This window comes from Oncorhynchus clarkii, chromosome 5 (genome assembly GCF_045791955.1).
Source record: "Oncorhynchus clarkii lewisi isolate Uvic-CL-2024 chromosome 5, UVic_Ocla_1.0, whole genome shotgun sequence".
NCBI lineage: Eukaryota > Metazoa > Chordata > Actinopteri > Salmoniformes > Salmonidae > Oncorhynchus > Oncorhynchus clarkii.
Window position 1 is genome coordinate 42,080,277 of NC_092151.1, and position 23,927 is coordinate 42,104,203.

Here is a 23,927-nt window from a genome sequence, read left to right on the forward strand (position 1 = left end):
GAGGAAAATCCGGTTTCCAAGGAGAGAAAATAAAGAGCTATTCCTATTCCAAAAAGGGCTGAGTCGTCGTACTTTGTGTTGCTGCTCCATGCAGCAACATATTATAGGGACTTGCCAGGGACACGTTAAAGAGGTCTGCAGTTGAAATATGCTCTGCGAACAGGGGAACGATGCTGACTCAAAGTCAATGCAAGAGGTTTCGAGTAAGAGGGGGGGGGGTATCTACTAAAGTGGTTGGTTTCACTCTTAGGACATAGGAGTAAGATAATTAAACAGCAACGGAGGAGGAGATGGATCTGATTATTGCAATATGTAGAGGCCTTGATTTCTCCTGCAACTAAGATGCATGTTTGACACCCTCAGATTGTCATATTATCCATGTCATAATGTTTGTGACCGAAAGCATCTCTTTTTAATCCACTGTTTAAAAAAAATATTATTTTTTTTTAACAAGTAATAAACATTCTGTTGAACGGAAAAAATAAGCTCAAATTCATGAAGCTGGAGGGTTTTTGGATCGCTTCACGATTTGTTTGTTTATATTTTGTTTTGTGAGCTATGAGACGGTAATTGAGTGAGTTGACAATCTGAAATCCGGATCCTTTTGCTCGGTGTTGTTTAGTCTGGTTGAGCGAGGCCAGTTGGAGATTACAACTGGAGGCTGGGTGATGCCTGATGAAGCCAACTCGCACTACTTTGCATTAATTGACCAGCTATTGGAGGGACACCAGTGGTTGGAGAGAAATTTGGGTGAGTACATAATAAATATATCAGGCATTTGTTATCTGGAAAGAGATCGTAAAAAATAAATGTTGTTGGCAAACAACATACACTGAGTGTACAAAACATTTGGAACATCTTCCTAATATTTTGTTGCTCCCCCTTTTTCCCCTCAGAACAACCTCAATTCTTCAGGGGGATGGGACTCTACAAGGTGTCGAAAGTGTTCCACAAGGATGCTGGCCCATGTTGACTCCAATGTTTCCCACAGTTGTGTCAATTTGGCTGGATGTCCTTTGGGTGGTGGACCATTCTTGATACACACTGGAAACTGTTGAGCGTTAAAAACCCAGCAGCGTTGCAGTGCTTGACACAAACCGGTGTGCCTGGCACCTACCACCATACCCCGTTCAAAGGCACTTAAATATTTTGTCTTGACCATTCACCCTCTGAATGGCACGCATATACAATCCAGGTCTCAATTGTTTTGAGGCTTAAAAATCTGTATTTAACAGGTCTCCACCCCTTCATCTACAGTGATTGAAGTGGATTTAACAAGTGACATCAATAAGGGATCATAGCTTTCAGCTGGTTTCACCTGGTCAGGCTATGCCATGGAAAGAGCAGGTGTTCATTTTATTTTGTACACTCACTGTGAAGCTGTTTGTTTCCCTGTGCTGGAGAGAGAGGTGTGTTTACACACGCATCCAGTCACAAATGATAGCTACATGCTAGTGATTTGTCTTGAATTAACGCTCTCATAATGTTTTGTACTCTCAGTGTATTCTGCTCAACATATGTTATTTTGCATGATTGACACAAAATGATTGGCATACTTTAACCATCAGAGATTTGAACTGTTTACACATGAACACATTAACCCAGTGGCAGCTGGTGAGTTAAAAAGTTAGGGAGGATGACAAATGAAGACTGGTTGATTGAACGGGATGACCTGTGTAACAGAAGTTTATCGCAAAATATTTTTAGGTGATGTTTCATTGTTTTCTATTGATTATCCATTTTTCCTCAACATTTTGAGGAGAGTTGTTTGCATGAACCTGAATCTTCCTTCTGGTTTTCCCTGTTAGGCGTGAAACCCGAGACGGGCTGGGCTGTGGACCCGTTTGGCTACTCCCCTACCAACGCGTACCTGCTGAAACAGGCTGGCCTGGCCAACATGCTTATCCAGAGGGTGCACTACTCCATCAAGAAACACTTTGCCAGTCAGAAGACCCTGGAGTTCTTCTGGAGACAGAACTGGGGCAAGTATGCAGACTGACTGTGTCCCCTGTGGCTCTCTCAGGGTGCTTTCCCAGAGCCAGTGTTTCCCCTAGCTAGATTGTTTTCTAGGCGGGGCGCTAAGGCCCTCAAACACCCAGTGCCTCTTTCGGATCTCGGCCCTAGAGATCTGCTCCTCATGCCTCTATTCTCAGTCGTTCGATGTTTCAGGCGCTAGCTCACCTATTGAATTTAGCATATTCAAAGTCCTAGTTTTAATTCTATCGGCAGAAACAAAAGAACATGACCTCAGAGTGACTACTTTATACTCGGTAGAAAACGCATGCTTCCAGCTACTTCCATTTCCTTTACATATTTGCTGTGGCAGATGCTGTGGATGGTTTGATGCCCAGTGTTGAACTCTGGACAATCAGCTTGTGTAACTAAAAGCGCTAGGATAGGCGACAGTAGCATCTGCTGTGGACGGTATTGACTCGCTCAGACCAGCGCAGAGGGATTTCTCATGCGTATCACATACAAGAGCATGCTTGTCTCTCAAGGCTCCGATTTTGTTTGGCGTCATCTTATAGCATCTGTGGTATAGGGGATTGTCTCCTTGTATGGACTGAGGCCTGGCTTAAAAATGTCTGGCAGGCATTTTATGCGATGAACAGATCTCGGTTCAAATAGTATTTGATTTCTTTCAATTTGTGTTTGAGCTTGAACATAGTGCCAGATGGGCAGGGTTTTCACTTTTGAAACAATTACGTTGGTTCCATTGCACCAGGCAAGCTCAATCGAGTACAGCTGAAGCATTTGAAAGAAGATAAGTACTATTTGAACCCAGGTCTGATGATGAGCACGCTGATTGATAAGAACAATGGAGACCACATCCTCATGACCAACATAAAGGGTTTCACATTTGCCGTGAACCATCTGCTTTGTGTGTCTGTGTGTGCCTGCGTGCGCATGTGACAGGGATCAGTTGGTAACAGAACGGGCGTTGTTAGTTAGTGGGTCCATGCAGCCATGTTGGAACCAACCGTCCCCCAGACGCTCTGTCCAAAAACGGGTGATTACTCAAACCCCTAAGCCAAATGATACAGTACTCATTAATGATTCTCACTGGGTAGACAGATGCTGAAATCGTCTGCAATGCCAGAGCATCTGTCTGTACAATTTTTTTATTTACGTCATGAAAATGATCAAATACTGTTATGGTTATTTAATAGTAGACAATGATGAAAGAGCAGATCCGTTTGTGCTCTGTTCTTATGGTTCACTTTTATCGAAGTGTTTTATGTTAGAATTGAATACTTGTTGATGCCCCTCGGGAGGCTGAAAAGATTTGGCATGGGCCCTCAAATCCTTATAAAGTTTGACAGCTGCACCATCGAGAGCATCTTGACTGGCTGCATCACCGCTTGGTATGGCGATAGCACCGCCCTTGACCGTAAAGCGCTACAAAGGGTGGTGTGAACAGCCCAATACATCACTGCGGCTGAGCTCCCTGCCACAGGACCTCTATATCAGGCGGTGTCAGAGGAAGACCCCAAAAATGGCCAAAGACTAGTAGTCAACCAATAGTCAACCAATGGTACCCAAACTATCTGCACTGACTCTACCTTGCATTGACCTTGCACACTCACTAGACTTTAAATACTCACTCACACACACTACATTGTCTCTCCCACGCAAATCCCTCACATATTCAAATACATAATACACACACACACATACCGACACAACACAAACATACATATGCACACGTACACTCACACACATACTTTTACACTCATCATTTGCTGCTGCTACTCTGTTTTTATTATCTAGCCTGATGCCTAGTCACTTTACCCTGCCTTCGTGTTCATATATACCTCAAGTACCTCGTACCTCTGCACATTGATCTGATACTGGTACTACCTGTATATAGCTTCATTCTTGTGTACTTTATTTTATTCATTTTTGTTAGCTAGGGTTTTATTTTTTAAACTGCATCGTTATGAAAGGTTCGTAAGCCAGAATTTCACTGTAAAGTTTATACCAGTTGTATTTGGCGCATGTGATAAATACAATTTGATTTGAGTAGATTAGTTTGTTTGGCTATGTGGTGCCATTCTGCCAGGGGACACACTCCCTAATTATATAGCTTAGTCTCTGGACAATGTTTTGAAACATACAAATAAAAGTGGACCTACATTATATACATGAGATTTTTTTTTAAGTCGTGTTTTTTAGCTTTGAAGCCTTGAATGAAATGAATGTCGAATGAATAGTCGAATGACAGTCGGTTGGTCTGAGAATGTTGTTTTACCTGCAACTTACTGGTCAAATAACAGTAGAATACAGTATATTATTAAGCTTTCTAAAGCTAGTGTGTATGCTGCTTACCTTCTCTGTATGTGTAATGTGCGCTGAGAGTCGGGAAGCAGGTTCAGGGAGTGAGTGTTTTAATAAACACAACACAATACAACATAAGAACCACAAACGACGCACAGACAATACACTGGAACAGAAACAATAACGCCCAGGGAAGGAACCAAAGGGAGTGACATAAGTAGGGCAGGTAATTAAGGAGGTGATGGAGTCCAGGTGAGTCTGATGACGCGCAGGTGCGCGTAACGATGGTGACAGGTGTGCGCCATAATGAGCAGCCTGGTGACCTAGAGGCTGGAGAGGGAGCACACGTGACACTGTTCCCTCTACTCAATAACAAACGCGGGGTCAAATACATGTCATGGAAAACCAACACTGATGTAGGGGTTGGAAACATCACTCTGCTATTGTTTTGAGAGACAGACATCCTGTGGCATAATAGAGTGCATGGTTTGAAATGTGCAATGTCACACTGGCAGATCCATATGGGAGGTGACAGCGTGCCCCAGCTCAGGAAGCAGGCCACTTCCACTGCAGGACAAATAGGATTTAATCTCACTTGGCCGCAGTGGTGTGTATTCATAGATGCCAAGGGAAACCAGGCTTCCCCAAAATGTTTACCAATTAACATTTAAAAACATAAATGATTTATCTTTCGTCTCTCTGTGTTTCTGTTACGGTGCGTGAATGAGGACCCAAAAGCGAATCAACTTAAACAGAGCTTCTTTAATTACCAAACATAGGTAGGCTCAGATGGACCGGCAGATTCCGACAGGACAGGACAAGGTTACAGCAAACATGACGACAGTCTGGTTCAGGCATGAATGACACAAACAAACAAGAATCCGACAAGGACAGGAGCAGAAACAGAGAGAGATATAGGGACCTAATCAGAGGGAAAAAGGGAACAGGTGGGGAACGGGGTGAATGGGTAGTTAGAGGAGACAAGGGACAGCTGGGGGAAAGCGGGGGAGAAAAGGTAACCTAACACGACCAGCAGAGGGAGACAGGGTGAAGGGAAAGGACAGAGACAAGACAACATGACAGTACATGACAGTACCCCCCCACTCACCGAGCGCCTCCTGGCGCACTCGAGGAGGAAACCTGGCGGCAACGGAGGAAATCATCAATCAGCGCACGGTCCAGCACGTCCCGAGAGGGAACCCAACTCCTCTCCTCAGGACCGTACCCCTCCCAGTCAACTAGGTACTGATGACCACGGCCCCGAGGACGCATGTCCAAGATTTTACGGACCCTGTAGATAGGTGCGCCCTCGACAAGGATGGGGGGGGGGGGGGGGGAAGACGAGCGGGGGCGCGAAGAACGGGCTTAACACAGGAGACATGGAAGACCGGGTGGACGCGACGAAGATATCGCGGAAGAAGAAGTCGCACTGCGACAGGATTAATGACCTGAGAGATACGGAATGGACCAATGAACCGCGGGGTCAACTTGCGAGAAGCCGTCTTAAGGGGAAGGTTCTGAGTGGAGAGCCAAACTCTCTGACCGCGACAATATCTAGGGCTCTTAGTTCTACGCTTATTAGCAGCTCTCACAGTCTGCGCCCTATAACGGCAAAGTGCAGACCTGACCCTCTTCCAGGTGCGCTCGCAACGTTGGACAAAAGCCTGAGCGGAGGGGACGCTGGACTCGGCGAACTGAGATGAGAACAACGGAGGCTGGTACCCGAGGCTACTCTGAAAAGGAGATAGCCCGGTCGCAGACGAAGGAAGCGAGTTGTGGGCGTATTCTGCCCAGGGGAGCTGTTCTGACCAAGACGCAGGGTTGCGAAAAGAAAGACTGCGTAAGATGCGACCAATAGTCTGATTGGCCCGTTCTGCTTGACCGTTAGACTGGGGGTGAAAGCCGGAAGAGAGACTGACGGAAGCCCCAATCAAACGGCAAAACTCCCTCCAAAATTGAGACGTGAATTGCGGACCTCTGTCCGAAACGACGTCTGACGGAAGGCCATGAATTCTGAAAACATTCTCGATGATGATTTGTGCCGTCTCTTTAGCAGAAGGAAGCTTAGCAAGGGGAATGAAATGAGCCGCCTTAGAGAACCTATCGACAACCGTAAGAATAACAGTCTTCCCCGCTGACGAAGGCAGTCCGGTGACAAAATCTAAGGCGATGTGAGACCACGGTCGAGAGGGAATAGGAAGCGGCCTGAGACGGCCGGCAGGAGGAGAGTTACCGGACTTAGTCTGCGCGCAGACCGAACAAGCAGCCACGAAACGACGCGTGTCATGCTCCCGGGTGGGCCACCAGAAACGCTGGCGAATGGAAGCAAGCGTACCCCGAACGCCAGGGTGGCCGGCTAACTTGGCAGAGTGAGCCCACTGAAGAACGGCCAGACGAGTAGGAACGGGAACGAAAAGAAGGTTCCTAGGACAAGCGCGCGGCGACGGAGTTTGAGTGAGTGCTTGCTTTACCTGCCTCTCAATTCCCCAGACAGTCAACCCGACAACACGCCCCTCAGGGAGAATCCCCTCGGGGTCAGTGGAGGCTACTGAAGAACTGAAGAGACGAGACAAAGCATCAGGCTTGGTGTTCTTAGAGCCCGGACGATAAGAAATCACGAACTCGAAACGAGCGAAAAACAGCGCCCAACGCGCCTGACGCGCATTAAGTCGTTTGGCAGAACGGATGTACTCAAGGTTCCTATGGTCAGTCCAAACGACAAAAGGAACGGTCGCCCCCTCCAACCACTGTCGCCATTCGCCTAGGGCTAACCGGATGGCGAGCAGTTCGCGGTTACCCACATCATAGTTACGTTCCGACGGCGACAGGCGATGAGAAAAATACGCGCATGGGTGGACCTTGTCGTCAGAGAGGGAGCGCTGAGAAAGGATGGCTCCCACTCCCACCTCTGACGCGTCAACCTCGACAACGAACTGTCTAGAGACGTCAGGTGTAACAAGGATAGGAGCGGATGTAAAACGATTCTTGAGGAGATCAAAAGCTCCCTGGGCGGAAACGGACCACTTAAAGCACGTCTTGACAGAAGTAAGGGCTGTGAGAGGAGCTGCCACCTGACCGAAATTACGGATGAAACGACGATAGAAGTTCGCGAAGCCGAGAAAGCGCTGCAGCTCGACGCGTGACTTAGGGACGGGCCAATCAATGACAGCTTGGACCTTAGCGGGATCCATCTTAATGCCTTCAGCGGAAATAACAGAACCGAGAAATGTGACGGAGGAGGCATGAAAAGTGCACTTCTCAGCCTTCACAAAAAGACAATTCTCTAAAAGGCGCTGGAGGACACGTCGAACGTGCTGAACATGAATCTGGAGTGACGGTGAAAAAATCAGGATATCGTCAAGGTAAACGAAAACAAAGATGTTCAGCATGTCTCTCAGGACATCATTGACTAATGCCTGAAAGACAGCTGGAGCGTTAGCGAGGCCGAAAGGAAGAACCCGGTATTCAAAGTGCCCTAACGGAGTGTTAAACGCCGTCTTCCACTCGTCCCCCTCCCTGATGCGCACGAGATGGTAAGCGTTACGAAGGTCCAACTTAGTGAAAAACCTGGCTCCCTGCAGGATCTCGAAGGCTGAAGACATAAGAGGAAGCGGATAACGATTCTTCACTGTTATGTCATTCAGCCCTCGATAATCTATGCAGGGGCGCAGAGACCCGTCCTTCTTCTTGACAAAAAAAAACCCCGCTCCGGCGGGAGAGGAGGAGGGGACTATGGTACCGGCGTCAAGAGCTACAGACAAATAATCTTCGAGAGCCTTACGTTCGGGAGCCGACAGAGAGTATAGTCTACCCCGGGGGGGGGTGGTTCCCGGAAGGAGATCAATACTACAATCATACGACCGGTGTGGAGGAAGAGAGGTGGCCCTGGACCGACTGAACACCGTGCGCAGATCGTGATATTCCTCCGGCACCCCTGTCAAATCACCAGGCTCCTCCTGTGAAGAAGAGACAGAGGAAACAGGAGGGATAGCAGACATTAAACATTTCACATGACAAGAGACGTTCCAGGAGAGGATAGAATTACTAGACCAATTAATGGAAGGATTATGACAAACTAGCCAGGGATGGCCCAAAACAACAGGTGTAAAAGGTGAACGAAAAATTAAAAAAGAAATGGTTTCACTATGATTACCAGAAACAGTGAGGGTTAAAGGTAGCGTCTCACGCTGAATCCTGGGGAGAGGACTACCATCCAGGGCGAACAAGGCCGTGGGCTCCTTTAACTGTCTGAGAGGAATGTCATGTTCCCGAGCCCAGGTCTCGTCCATAAAACAGCCCTCCGCCCCAGAGTCTATTAAGGCACTGCAGGAAGCTGACGAACCGGTCCAGCGTAGATGGACCGACAAGGTAGTGCAGGATCTTGAAGGAGAGACAGGAGTAGTAGCGCTCACCAGTAGCCCTCCGCTTACTGACGAGCTCTGGCCTTTTACTGGACATGAAGTGACAAAATGACCAGCGGAACCGCAATAGAGACAGAGGCGGTTGGTGATTCTCCGTTCCCTCTCCTCAGTCGAGATGCGGATACCTCCCAGCTGCATGGACTCAGCACCCGAGCCGGCAGAGGAAGATGGTAGTGATGCGGAGAGGGAGGCGACGGAGAGCGCGAGCTCCTTTCCACGAGCTCGGTGACGAAGATCAACCCGTCGCTCAATGCGAATAGCGAGTTCAATCAAGGAATCCACGCTGGAAGGAACCTCCCGGGAGAGAATCTCATCCTTTACCTCTGCGCGGAAACCCTCCAGAAGACGAGCGAGCAAGGCCGGCTCGTTCCAGCCACTGGAGACAGCAAGAGTGCGAAACTCAATAGAGTAGTCTGTTATGGATCGATTGCCTTGACATAGGGAAGACAGGGCCCTGGAAGCCTCCTCCCCAAAAACAGATCGATCAAAAACCCGTATCATCTCCTCCTTAAAGTCTTGATACTGGTTAGTACACTCAGCCCTTGCCTCCCAGATTGCCGTGCCCCACTCACGAGCCCGTCCAATAAGGAGAGATATGACGTAGGCGACACGAGCAGTGCTCCTGGAGTAAGTGTTGGGCTGGAGAGAAAACACAATATCACACTGGGTGAGGAACGAGCGGCATTCAGTGGGCTCCCCAGAGTAACACGGCGGGTTATTGATTCTGGGCTCCGGAGATTCGAAAGCCCTGGAAGTGGCCGGTGGATCGAGGCGGAGATGGTGAACCTGTTCTGTGAGGTTGGAGACTTGGGTGGCCAGGGTCTCAACGGCATGTCGAGCAGCAGACAATTCCTGCTTGTGTCTGCCTAGCATCGCTCCCTGGATCTCGACGGCTGAGTGGAGAGGATCCGAAGTCGCTGGGTCCATTCTTGGTCGGATTCTTCTGTTACGGTGCGTGAATGAGGACCCAAAAGCGAATCAACTTAAACAGAGCTTCTTTAATTACCAAACATAGGTAGGCTCAGATGGACCGGCAGATTCCGACAGGACAGGACAAGGTTACAGCAAACATGACGACAGTCTGGTTCAGGCATGAATGACACAAACAAACAAGAATCCGACAAGGACAGGAGCAGAAACAGAGAGAGATATAGGGACCTAATCAGAGGGAAAAAGGGAACAGGTGGGGAACGGGGTGAATGGGTAGTTAGAGGAGACAAGGGACAGCTGGGGGAAAGCGGGGGAGAAAAGGTAACCTAACACGACCAGCAGAGGGAGACAGGGTGAAGGGAAAGGACAGAGACAAGACAACATGACAGTACATGACAGTTTCATAATTTTCCTTCAATTCGCAAGAGTATCTCCCAGGAGAAAGCATATAAGCGAGCGAAACAGCGCCCCTCTGTCTCTCAACGTGAATGCCATCTATCTGATGCTGTCTGGTCCAAACGAGTATGACACTGTTGCCACCCGTAGCATTGAAGGCAAAGGAAGCCAGCGAGCATTTGGCCTCCCTTGATAAAAAAAAAGTATAAAAAATGTGCCAATCAGAGTTGCGAGTAACTGAGAAAGCTCATCTGTGAATGGTCCTGGCACACCAAAACAAAGTGTTAAGGGAAGCCACCTTGGATTTTGGAAACTCCTATCAAATCCCATTGAGAGCATATGTTATTGACAGAAAAACTGTAATTGTTGCATCTCGTGTTGTTGTCCTTCCTGTTGTTAGCTAGCTAAAACTAAATTAGCCATGGATGGACATAGGGATTTGAACTTGTGGTTTTACTTAATTCGTCGTACTGGCCAATGATTATAACGGCAATTGTGAACCAACCATTAATTCATACATTGTTGTGCCCCTGGCCTGAGAGGATGGAAGTTCAACATGTAGCTAGATGTAGAAGGCTAATGCTAACTAACTAACGTTACCCATGAATGGAAGTTAGGCTCGCGAGCAAGCATTTTAGCCAAGTAGCCTAGGACAACAAAAAATAAGTGTCTACTATATGAGTGGTAGACCGTTTTGTCAACATGAAAGAGAGGAGAATGGCATTGGCGTTTCTCTAAAAGTAGGTCAACGTGTTTTTCTACTTGCAAGAAACGCGTACGCACGCACACACACACACAAATCAGAACCATGGACAGCCACATCATATTCAGCTTACGTTAATTGGACTAAATAGTTTTTGGTATCTGTTAGTTGTCACTGTATTGGACTAAGCATAGGTGATTTGATGTTCAAATGGTGCTGGAATAGTAGAGGCAGCTCTTGTTTTCTTTGCGACTTGCGGTAACTCTCTGTGGTTCAAAGTTTTTTAGTGGTCTTTAAATGTCAGAAACATTAACTTGCTTGACCATGCAACTGTTTGTTACATGCAATATGCTTTGTGGACTTCACTGGACAGAGGTTGCCATCTGGTTTTGTGATAAAACAAAGGTGTGGTTTAATTTATTATGCTGCTGTGTCTTCTTATTGTATCAACCTTTAGGCCTATATATTGGCACGGCATTATAATGTTATTTCTAATAAGGGATAAATGTTAGTACCGTACTTTTGAATACTGCGTCCACACAGCGGCCAGTCTCTTTCAGATAGAAATGTAAACAGTTTTTCTTTCAAACTGTTTTTAGACATTGCATGCTAGCTATATGTTTACAGTCCACATTCTGAAATGTTGTCATAAGAATGCATAAGAATTTTCTATGTTCTATTCTAATACTCTATTATATTTCTATGTTATATTCTAATTCTCTATTCTATTTCATGTTCTATTCTATCTGTGTGCAGACCCAGCCTCCAGCACGGACATTCTATGTCACATGATGCCCTTCTACAGTTACGATGTTCCCCACACGTGTGGCCCCGACCCCAAGATCTGCTGCCAGTTTGACTTCAAGAGACTTCCTGGTGGGCGGGTCAGCTGTCCCTGGAGGGTCCCCCCTCAGCCAATCACGGATGGAAATGTACAACAGAGGTGACCAATCACATAGAAATGGAATGAGAGTGATATACTGTGTCTCTATAAGAAACCAATCTTTATTGTTCTATCGAATTTACATGAAACAGGAAATTGTCTTTGGCTTGAGGCTCACAGTTACTAACAACACTTGACATTCAAACACGACAAAAGCAAAGCTGGTCACAAAGGCTTTGGGTCCTCTGTGTAAAGTGTTTCTTAATCGGTGGTCTGTCCTGTAGCTTTCCTCTCCCTAGTACAGACAAGTATTAGAAACACTGGTTTATGGGGTAGACAGACGGTCCACATTCTCTCCACAGTTTGCTAATGTTATGGACAAGGGTCAAACACTTCGTATGAATAAGATGAGACATCGAAGCTACTGTACGATAATATTTTGTGGTAATAGGAATTTCAGATGGCCTTTGTTTTTCTAACACAAGATAGTCTCTGTTGATAAGTGGACTTTCTGACACAGTAGCAAATCCATTAGAGACTAGAGAATTGACCACACACGTGAATGCACGAACACACACACAGATAATTCATTGACAATTATCAATCAATCAATCAAATGTATTTATAAAGCCCTTCTTACATCAGCTGATGTCACAAAGTGCTGTACAGAAACCCAGCCTAAAACCCCCAAACAGCAAGAAATGCAGGTGTAGAAGCACGATTACAGCTTAATATGTCATGAAAACTGTGAATCCGTTGTAGTATAGTGAACTCTTTTTCCCATGATCCCTAGGGTTCACATGCTGCTGGACCAGTACAGGAAGAAGTCCAAGCTGTTCCGAACCAAGGTGGTGATGGTCCCCCTGGGGGACGACTTCCGCTACACAGAGGCCTTGGAGTGGGACCAGCAGTTCCAGAACTACCAGAAGCTCTTTGACTACATGAACTCTCATCCAGAACTACACGTCAAGGTCTGACTTTGGGAGCTGGAATGTTGCGTGAATATGCAGGAAGTTTTTTTATTTATTTATTTTTTTTATTTCCTTTTCAATCAGCCAGGTTTATTTCATGTTTATTAAATCAAATCAAATCAAATTTTGTTTGTCACATACACATGGTTAGCAGATGTTAATGTGAGTGTAGCGAAATGCTTGTGCTTCTAGTTCCGACAATGCAGTAATAACCAACAAGTAATCTAACTAACAATTCCAAAACTACTGTCTTATACACACAAGTGTAAGGGGATAAAGAATATGTACATAAAGATATATGAATGAGTGATGGTACAGAGCGGCATAGGCAAGATACAGTAGATGGTATCGAGTACAGTATATACATATGAGATGAGTATGTAAACAAAGTGGCATAGTTAAAGTGGCTAGTGATACATGTATTACATAAAGATGCAGTAGATGATATAGAGTACAGTATATACATATACATATGAGATGAGTAATGTAGGGAACATTATATTAGGTAGCAATGTTTAAAGTGGCTAGTGATATATTTGACATAATTTCCCATCAATTCCCATTATTAAAGTGGCTGGAGTTGAGTCAGTGTGTTGGCAGCAGCCACTCAATGTTAGTGGTGGCTGTTTAACAGTCTGATGGCCTTGAGATAGAAGCTGTTTTTCAGTCTCTCGGTCCCAGCTTTGATGCACCTGTACTGACCTCGCCTTATGGATGATAGCGGGGTGAACAGGCAGTGGCTCGGGTGGTTGTTGTCCTTGATGATCTTTATGGCCTTCCTGTAACATCGGGTGGTGTAGGTGTCCTGGAGGGCAGGTAGTTTGCCCCCGGTGATGCGTTGTGCAGACCTCACTACCCTCTGGAGCCTTACGGTTGTGGGCGGAGCAGTTGCCGTACCAGGCGGTGATACCGATTGTGCATCTGTAGAAGTTTGTGAGTGCTTTTGGTGACAAGCCAAATTTCTTCAGCCTCCTGAGGTTGAAGAGGCGCTGCTGCGCCTTCTTCACGATGCTGTCTGTGTGGGTGGACCAATTCAGTTTGTCTGTGATGTGTATGCCGAGGAACTTAAAACTTGCTACCCTCTCCACTACTGTTCCATCGATGTGGATAGGGGGGGTGTTCCCTCTGCTGTTTCCTGAAGTCCACAATCATCTCCTTAGTTTTGTTGACGTTGAGTGTGAGGTTATTTTCCTGACACCACACTCCGAGGGCCCTCACCTCCTCCCTGTAGGCCATCTTGTCGTTGTTGGTAATCAAGCCTACCACTGTTGTGTCGTCCGCAAACTTGATGATTGAGTTGGAGGCGTGCGTGGCCACGCAGTCGTGGGTGAACAGGGAGTACAGGAGAGGGCTCAGAACGGCCCCAGTGTTGAGGATCAGCGGGGTGGAGATGTTGTTGCCTACCCTCACCACCTGGGGGCGGCCCGTCAGGAAGTCCAGTACCCAGTTGCACAGGGCGGGGTCGAGACCCAGGGTCTCGAGCTTGATGACGAGCTTGAAGGGTACTATGGTGTTAAATGCCGAGCTGTAGTCGATGAACAGCATTCTCACATAGGTATTCCTCTTGTCCAGATGGGTTAGGGCAGTGTGCAGTGTGGTTGAGATTGCATCGTCTGTGGACCTATTTGGGCGGGAAGTAAATTGGAGTGGGTCTAGTGTGTCAGGTAGGGTGGAGGTGATATGGTCCTTGACTAGTCTCTCAAAGCACTTCATGATGACGGAAGTGGTAGTCGTTTAGCTCAGTTACCTTAGCTTTCTTGGGAACAGGAACAATGGTGGCCCTCTTGAAGCATGTGGGAACAACAGACTGGGATAGGGATTGATTGAATATGTCCGTAAACACACCAGCCAGCTGGTCTGCGCATGCTCTGAGGGCGCGGCTGGGGATGCCGTCTGGCAGCCTTGCGAGGGTTAACACGTTTAAATGTTTTACTCACCTCGGCTGCAGTGAAGGAGATGCCGCATGTTTTGGTTGCAGGCCGTGTCAGTGGCACTGTATTGTCCTCAAAGCGGGCAAAAAAAGTTATTTAGTCTGCCTGGGAGCAGGACATCCTGGTCCGTGACGGGGCTGGTTTTCTTTTTGTAATCCGTGATTGACTGTAGACCCTGCCACATACCTCTTGTGTCTGAGCCGTTGAATTGAGATTCTACTTTGTCTCTATTAGGTTTGCAATAGTGGAAAATGGTGGGGTTTAAGGTTTTGATGCAACACCTCATTGGAATGACGGATGGTTGATAGTGAAATGGTGTGTTTCGTTGGCTTCCCACCCTTCTTGAAATATTGTTTTTGTGTCCACCTATTTTAATGGTACAGTGCTCTCAATAAAGCAGAAGAGTAAACTACCCTGCAGCATTAACGATATAGCTATTTTAAGTTGATCTCTTCTAACTGGCGTATTCTGTTCTAGGCTCAGTTCGGCACCATCACGGATTACTTCAATGCTCTTCGTAAATCGGCCACAGACCCCGGTCACACTGTTCCCTCTTTACCTGTGGTCAGCGGAGACTTCTTCACCTACGCAGACAGAGATGACCACTACTGGAGCGGCTACTTCACCTCCCGACCCTTCTACAAACGCCTGGACCGCGTGCTGGAGTCACACCTCAGGTGGGAGCACAGACCGTTATTTTGTGGCAACCTGTTTCTCTTTCTCTGTTTCTTTTTTGCTTTTCTCTGTTTCTTTTTTCTCTGTTTCTTTTTTCTCTGTTTCTTTTTATTTTACAACGTATTCTAATTTATTTTTCTACCTCCTATACATTTTTAAAAAAATGTATCCATATTGCTAAATTTCAAATCGTCATCCATCAACCAAAACAGATTACATAGATTATTTTTTACAAGCAGTACAATTTCAACATAGAAAGTGAATCACTGTAAGTGCATGTATTGGATGACTGGTTAAAGAGCAACTGCCCCTAAAAAAATGACCTTCGCATTTAGAAAACAACCTATGTGGCATCAATATGATGCCGAAACATTTATTCTAGTGTCAAAATGTACTACTAAATGTAAATAGGATAATTTTGGTCATGAAGTCAGTCTCGTCCAAAACAAGAGTTTTGTGAGACTTTTGGTCGTGACTGCCTCACAACGTAAATTAAGGTTGGGTTTGTTTCAATTCTGCCCACAGCTGGCAGCACACAAGTAATTATCAATTCAGTGTGCAGCTGCACGTGACCTAATCGTAATGTCTGTGGTAAATTAGGGTTGAATTTGAATATCTCTATGGGGCTAGTTAGGGACCATCGTTAAATTACACAATGTACATGGGACAATATAAAAATTCCAAGTGCTCCAAATTTCAATTACTTAACCTTAAACCAACTATAAATTGTAGAAATTCATATACAAATATTGAAAGCATTTAATGAGAAAACTAAAAGGTGTGCAACATGAAAACAATTTTGCCATAGTCGCACACCAGCTAGCTTGAAGCTAATTGGCTAAATAATTTGGATAGCTCTCCCCACCTGCGAACCCACAAGAGACACCCACATCGAACCACACACCGAAACCAACTCGTGTTTGAATTCAGTCTTGGCCGCTAGCATTTCTTAAAAGGGCTTGATAGTACTACACCTGTTGTATTCGGCGCGTGTGACAAATAAAGTTTGATTTGATTTACCAGGAAGCCTAGTGGTTGCCAAGGTGTCAGCTTATGGAGATCCAATTCAAATAAAGAATTCTGTAACTCAGTCAAAGACATGGTGAAACTAATCCACTGTGCAATGTAAAAATGCACAGCATTATAAACACATAATTGATTGGATAAATTGTTATTTTTACATTTGAAGCTCTGAGACAGCCCCAAAATAAACTGTGAATAATAACCCACATCTCAAACTAAGCCTATTACAATTATTACAAGCCTTTTTGATTGAAATAATATGCTGGTTTGATATTATTTTTGTTGCATTCGTAATGACGTTTTTTTTTTTACCAACCTCTTGCATATTGATGAATATGAATCCAATCAAATATTCTAATTCAGTCTTCTCACTCCCAAAGTGTTGAAAGAATGGAAAGCCAATCTAATGGTCCACCATCTAATCACCTTAAACACTGACAAGACAGACTTGACTTTAATGCATTTAGTACTTGTAGACTTTAACCTTAATTCACAGGCTTGAGAAGATCTCCACCAGGTCGTTGCCTTTGATCCAGTCTGTTTCTTTCTTTAGTAAAGGTTCATGTAACACGTCATTTTTTTTTAGGTGGTGGGGGATTTTGTTGTAGGTGGTGCTTTGTCCGCCTGCTACCCTTCGACCTGTCTAGCTTGGTTGGACCTGCCGGGGGTAGACACCCTCTCCGGCAAGGAGACAGTCCAGTAGACTAATTACTAGCCTTAATTAGTAGTTACCCTTAATTAGTACAATGGACAGTCTCTCCCAAATTAGTGCAAAGGACAATCTCTTCCCATCATCAGCACGGTCAGTTAGAGCCTGTGTTGAGTGTGGTGTTGGGAAGGTTAGTCATGATTATAGAAAGGGTCTGTAAGGCTTGTGGGATATTTTTCTGCCCTGCGTCTTCTAGGCATAGAGCCACAACTTTAGGGTCGCCAGGGCATAAATGAAGACATGCAGGAAACCGACAGTTGATGTTGGTTTTACTTGTATGTAGTACCATTTAGCAGATTTGAATATACTTCACTGAATTTACTTCACTGTTTACACTGTGGTGTAAATTCACATTTACAGAAATGTTCATTCATTCATTAGTATACTATAGTTTCTACACAAGTGAGCCTTGTGGTTTGGGCTGTTCCCCAGCAACTACTTTAGATAAATAATCAATGTCGTTTGGTCTATTGTTTGGCTAATTGACAGCCAACTTGGCATTCCCTCATGTACACTGCAAGCTTAAAAGGCGACTTTCTGATTTGGCCTTGTTTAGATTTGGTTTCGGGAGTCGGTGCCCCTTCCACGGGACGGTTGAGCTAACGTAGGCTCATGCGATTAGCATGAGGTTGTAAGTAACAAGAACATTTCCCAGGACATAGACATATCTGATATTGGCAGAAAGCTTAAATTCTTGTTAATCTAACTGCAACTTCCAATTTACAGTAGCTATTACAGTAAAGGAATACCATGCTATTGTTTGAGGAGAGTGCTAAATTTTGAACAGGAAAAGTTATAAATAAACAAATTAGGCACATTTGGGCAGTCTTGATACAACAGTTTGAACATAAATACAATGGTTCATTGGAGCAGTCTAAAATGCTGCACATACACTACTGCCATCTAGTGGCCAAAATCTAAATTGCACCCGGGCTGGAATAATACATTATGGCCTTTCTCTTGCATTTCAAAGATGATGGTACAAAAAAAATACAAAAGAACGGTTGTTTTTTTCTTCGTATTATCTTTTACCAGATCTATTGTGTTAAATTCTCCTACATTCCTTTCACATTTCCACAAACATCTAAGTGTTTCCTTTCAAATGGTACCAAGAATATGCATATCCTTGCTTCAGGGCCTGAGCTACAGGCAGATAGAATTAAGTAGGCCATTTTAGATGAACATTTGAAAAAAGGGGCAGATCCGTACGAGGTTCTTTAACCAACAATGCAGTTCAAGAAATAGTTAAGAAAATATTTACCAAATAAACTCAAGTAAAAAAATATAAAATTAACAATAAAATAACAATACCAGTACCAGTTCCGAGTCAATTTAAATAGTTGCATTGACCCACCACGGATGCTGTGCCACCAGAGACTCTGGGATCGAGCCCAGGCTCTGTCGCAGCTGGTCGCCACCGGGAGGTCCATGGGGCGACGCACAATTGGCCTAGCGTCGTCCGTGTTAGGGAGGGCTTGGCCAGTAGGGATATCCTTGTTTCATCGCGCACTAGCGATAATTGAGAATTTCAATAAGCATTTTTCTCCGGTTGGCCATGCTTTCCGCCTGGCTACCCCTTCCAACAGCTCTCCACCCCCCACAGCAGCTTTCCCAAGCCATTTCTCCTTCACCCAAATCCAGATAGCTGAATGTTCTGAAAGAGCTGCAAAATCTGGACCCCTACAAATCAGCTGGGCTAGACAATCTGGACCCTCTCTAGAATTATCTGCCGCAATTGTTCAACCCCTATTACTAGCCTGTTCAACCTCTCTTTCGTATCGTCTGAGATCCCCAAAGATTGGAAATCTGCCGCAGTCATCCCACTCTTCAAAGGGGGAGACACTCTAGACCCAAACGGTTTCAGACCTATATCTATCCCACCCTGCCTTTCCAAGGTCTTTGAAAGCAAAGTTAACAAACAGATCACCGACCATTTCGAATCCCACCGTACCTTCTCCACTATGCAATCTGGTTTCCGAGCTGGTCATGGGTGCACCTCGGCCACGCTCAAGGTCCTAAACTATATCATATCCGCCATCGATAAAAGACAATACTGTGCAGCCGTATTCGTCGACCTGGCCAAGGCTTTCGACTCTGTCAATCACCGCATTCTTATCGCAGACCCCAACAGCCTTGGTTTCTCAAATGACTGCCTCGCCTGGTTCACCAACTACTTCTCAGACAGAGTTCAGTGTATCAAATCGGAGGGCCTGTTGTTCGGACCACTGGCTGTCTCTATAGGGTTGCCACAGGGTTCAATTCTCAGGCCGGCTCTTTTCTCTGTATACCTCAATGATGTCGCTCTTGCTGCTGGTGATTCTCTGATCCACCTCTACACAGAAGACACCATTCTGTATACTTCTGGACCTTCTTTGGACACTGTGTTAACAAACCTCCAGATGAGCTTCAATGTTATACAACTCTCCTTCCGTGGCCTCCAACTGCTCTTAAATGCAAGTAAAACTAAATGCATGCTCTTCAACCGATCGCTGCCTGCACCTGCCCGCCCATCTTGCATCACTACTCTGGACGGTTATGACTTATGTGGACAACTACAAATACCTAGGTTGGTTAGACTGTAAACTCTCCTTTCAGACTCACATTAACCTCTTGAAGCTAGGGAGCACTATTTTTATGTTGGAAAAATAACGTTCCCAAAGTAAATGGCCTATTTCCCAGGACCAGATGCTAGAATATGCATATAATTGACAGATTAGAATAGAAAACACTCTAAAGTTTCCAAAACAGCAGGCGAAACCCTGAGGAAAATCCAACCAGGAAGTGGCTTCTATTTTGAAAACTCCATGTTCCATAGCCTCCCATTGCTCCATTTAAAGGGAGGTGTCAAGGTGTCAACAGTCTTCAGACATAGTTTCAGGGTTTTATTTTGAAAAATGAGCCAGAACGATAGCATCGCGTCAAGTGGTCACATGAGTTTTGCTCGCTCAACAGAGTTTGGATAGATATTGCTTTTCCCTCTCCTACTGTGAAAGACATTTGGGGTTGATATATTATCGATTATATATCTTAAAAACAACCTGCGGATTGATTATAAAAAACATTTGACATGTTTCTGTGGACATTACGGATATTATTTGGAATTTGTCTGTGTTGTCGTGACTGCTCCTTCCTGTGGATTTCTGAACATAATGCGCCAAAGGTATTTTCAGAGGTATTTTGGATATAAAAATAATCTTTATGGAACAAAAGGAACATTTGTTGTGTTAACTGGGAGTCTCGTGAGTGAAAACATCCAAAGATCATCAAAGGTAAACGATTAATTTGATTGCTTTTCTGATTTGTGACAAAGCTACCTGATGCTAAGTGTACTTAATGTTTTGTCATGCGATCGATAAACTTACACAAACGCTTGGATTGCTTTCGCTGTAAAGCATAATTTCAAGATCTGAGACGACAGGTGGATTAACAAAAGGCTAAGCTGTGTTTTGCAATATTGCACTTGTGATTTCATGAATATGAATATTTTTAGTAATATTATTTGACTGAGGCGCTATGCTATTCAGCGGTTGCTGATGACAATTATCCCGCTTAAGGGATGGGTAGCGTCAAGAAGTTAAGCATCTCCAATCCAAAATTAAATCTAGAATCAGCTTCCTATTTCGCAACAAAGCATCCTTCACTCATGCTGTCAAACATACCCTCGTAAAACTGACTATCCTACCGATCCTTGACTTCGGCGATGTCATTTACAAAATAGCCTCCAACGCTTTACTCAGAAAACTATATGCAGTCTATCACAGTGCATCCGTTTTGTCACCAAAGCCCCATATACTTCCCACCACTGCAACCTGTATGCTCTCGTTGGCTGGCCCTCGCTTCAGATTCGTCGCCAAACACACTGGCTCCAGGTCATCTATAAGTCTTTGCTAAGTAAAGCCCCGCCTTATCTCAGCTCACTCGTCACCATAGCAGCACCCACCCGTAGCACGCGCTCCAGCAGGTATATTTCACTGGTCACCCCCAAAGCCAACTCCTCCTTTGGCCGCCTTTCCTTCCAGTTCTCTGCTGCCAATGACTGCAACGAATTGCAAAATTCACTGAAGCTGGGGACTCATATCTCCCTCACTAACTTTAAGCATCAGCTGTTAGAGCAGCTTACAGATCAGTACATAGCCCATCTGTAAATAGCCCAACCAACTTTGTTTTTGCTCCTTTGCACCCGTGTCTCTACTTGCACATTCATCTTCTGCACATATATCACTCCAGTGATTAATTGCTAAATTGTCATTATTTTGCCACTATGGCCTATTTCTTATATAGACTTTTCTATTGTGTTATTGACTGTACGTTTGTTTATTCCATGTGTAACTCTGTGTTGTTTGTGTCGCACTGCTTGGTTTATCTTGGCCAGGTCGCAGTTGTAAATGAGAACTTGTTGTTCTCAACTGGCCTACCTGGTTAAATAAAAGTGAAATTGTTTTATTTTTTTTAAAAATACCATTAGATGAATCCCACATATTCCAGTCTGTGCTAGCAGGAACAGTCCTGTAGCGTAGCATCCGTGTCATCTGACCACTTCCGTATTGATAGAGTCACTAGTACTTCCTGTTTTAGTTTTTGCTTGTAAGCAGGATTCAGGAGAATATAATTGTGGTCAGATTTGCCAAATGGAGGGCAAGGGAGAGCTTTGTATGTGGAGTAAAGGTGGTCTAGAGTTTTTTTAATCTGGTTGCACATGTGACATGCTGGTAGAAATTAGGTAACGGATTTAAGTTTGCCTGCATTAAAGTCCTCGACCACTAGGAGCTTCTGGATAGGCATTTTCTTGTTTTCTTATGGCCTTGTACAGGTGGTTGAGTTGCGGTCTTAGTGACAGCATCGGTTTGTCGTGGTAAATAGATGGCTAGGAATAATATAGATGAGAACTCTCTTGGTAGATAGTGTGGTCGACAGCTTATCGTAAAGTACTCAACCTCAGGCGAGCAATACCTCGAGACTTCTTTATTATTTGACATTGCACACCAGCTGTTATTGACAAATACTGTAGACACTTTCCAGAAGTAGCTTCTCTGTTCCTGACTATGCATGGGAAATCCCGGCAGCTCTTGATTATCCGGGCCTTCTAATCTAGTGCTTCCTCTATGAATACACTTGAGATACACCTCAAAGTACCATGTACCCAAACTTCTGACCAAAAGTTTGGCTACTTTCTACCGATAACAGGACAAAGACCCTTACTCGGAGTGTTTAAAACGGTGTTCTCAGCACGTATTGATTTCCTTTGCTTTGTCTTTTGAGATAAGGGTCTAATCTTACAGGCTCCCTTGTGTGAGGCCGTCAAAGTGGTCAGTGCAGGAACTAAGCACACAGAGTGTGAATCCGTTTGAACTTCGAACCTCTTCTGTCCTGCTGAGGTCTCAAGACTGCGTACACATCTATTGTTATGCATGGATGGTTCAACTTCATAACAGGAAGGAGTTTGTTAGATTCAGTCCACCAACAAATACAGTAGGGATGGATTTGTGGATTTTCATTAAACACAGGACCGTATTTGCATTTGATGGTGTCTAAATATAGGACGGGAGATGGCTTATCAGAATACAGTCGTTAAATTAGTCTTGGCACTCAACCGGCGGCTCCTTTCAAGCTGCAAACAAGACTGTGCACAGTATGTGGTGTATGTGTGCCTGCTCTCATCCTCATTCATCTGAAAGAGATGTTCCCTTAAGTCATTGTCTCGTTCTGTACATGTGTTTTTCTCCTTGGACGGAGGTAGAGCTATTGGCTTTTTACACGGTGCATTTGGGTCAGTTGTCTCGGTGTGTTGTATTGTTAGAAGCTCTCAAGATGCAGTCATTGCATTAAAACCAATGATTTCCTTAGAGATACTACCACAAACGAGAGGTGTTGCTCCACCATTGTTACAATCTAGAAAGACACAATAAGACATAAAACATAGTAAGATTATCAGGATGCGCAATAAAATATTGAGATACGTTAGAGAAAAAGCAGTAATCAAGTTATACATTAGTAAAAACCTATCCTATGACTTTAAGAGTGCTTATATTCTCCCAGTTCTCCATCCCTCAGCTTTATACCAAACCAAGTGGCAGGGCTGCCATTGGGCTGAAACTAGGGCTGTGGTGGTCATGACATTTTGTCAGCCCGTGATTGTCATGCAAATAACTGCCAGTCTCATGGTAATTGACCGTTAATTACCATGATATATTACCATAAACACGTTCAGGATCTCCTAACCTACAAGCCCCTGATGCAGACCATTTGAACATCTACATTTTAAAAAGTCTAATAAATCAATTTAATATAGCCTACGGCATTTATTTTAGACAGGTCTATTTATTTTAGACAGGTCTAAAGAAACATGTAGCTTATTTCAGAAGAACAACATAGTATATTCTGAGTTGTCCTTGTGTTAGGCCCAGTGGCGGCTGGTGACCTGAAAAATTGAGGAGGATGATAGACGACAAAGTGTGTTTCAAAAATCGTCAAAGACTAATTATGTTAACCTAAAGCATTTAATAAAGACATTTATAGCAAACTATTATGGGAAGGGAATGAGGGGGCTACTTAAACTGTGTTGGAAAGGGATCACAGCAGTGATTGAATGAGGGTATGTATGAGGCATGAGTTGAGGTGTTCAGAGACTTGACCAGTGCAGGATAGGATTTGACAGGGAAGACAAAAAACAATAACACAACACACTACACAGTTAGGCAAAAGAGCTAAGAATTAGTTAGTCCAAGCAAGGAGTAAAATCATTGATGTGTAATAATGTGATTGTGTTTGTGTATGTGATTGACTCTACATACAGGAATAAGATAAAATTGATAGGGGTACTCACAGTTCTTTGAGGCGTTCATTGTGCCAGTGGATGAGTTGGGCATATGAGACGTAGCTTCAGTTCATGTCAGGAGAGAGTTGACAATGGCAGGTAAAGTGGTGTGATCATCACCTCTTAATCAGGGAACAGGAGGGGACTTAGCTGTAAATACAAATAGCAGATACATTCCATTACAGCTGCTCCA

The 23,927-nt window shown here is 44.6% G+C and overlaps 1 protein-coding gene across 2 annotated transcripts in view; it reads left to right on the forward strand.

The window, feature by feature from the left end:
* Positions 1-23,927, forward strand: part of LOC139408866 (alpha-mannosidase 2-like) — a 77,525-nt gene that overhangs the window by 14,058 nt on the left and 39,540 nt on the right. For both annotated transcript variants that reach the window (XM_071153268.1, XM_071153269.1), the window contains exons 5-9: positions 623-750; positions 1,809-1,982; positions 11,485-11,671; positions 12,405-12,582; positions 14,991-15,190. In XM_071153268.1, the coding sequence (XP_071009369.1) occupies positions 623-750; positions 1,809-1,982; positions 11,485-11,671; positions 12,405-12,582; positions 14,991-15,190 (867 nt within the window). The remainder of the gene's footprint in view (positions 1-622; positions 751-1,808; positions 1,983-11,484; positions 11,672-12,404; positions 12,583-14,990; positions 15,191-23,927) is intronic.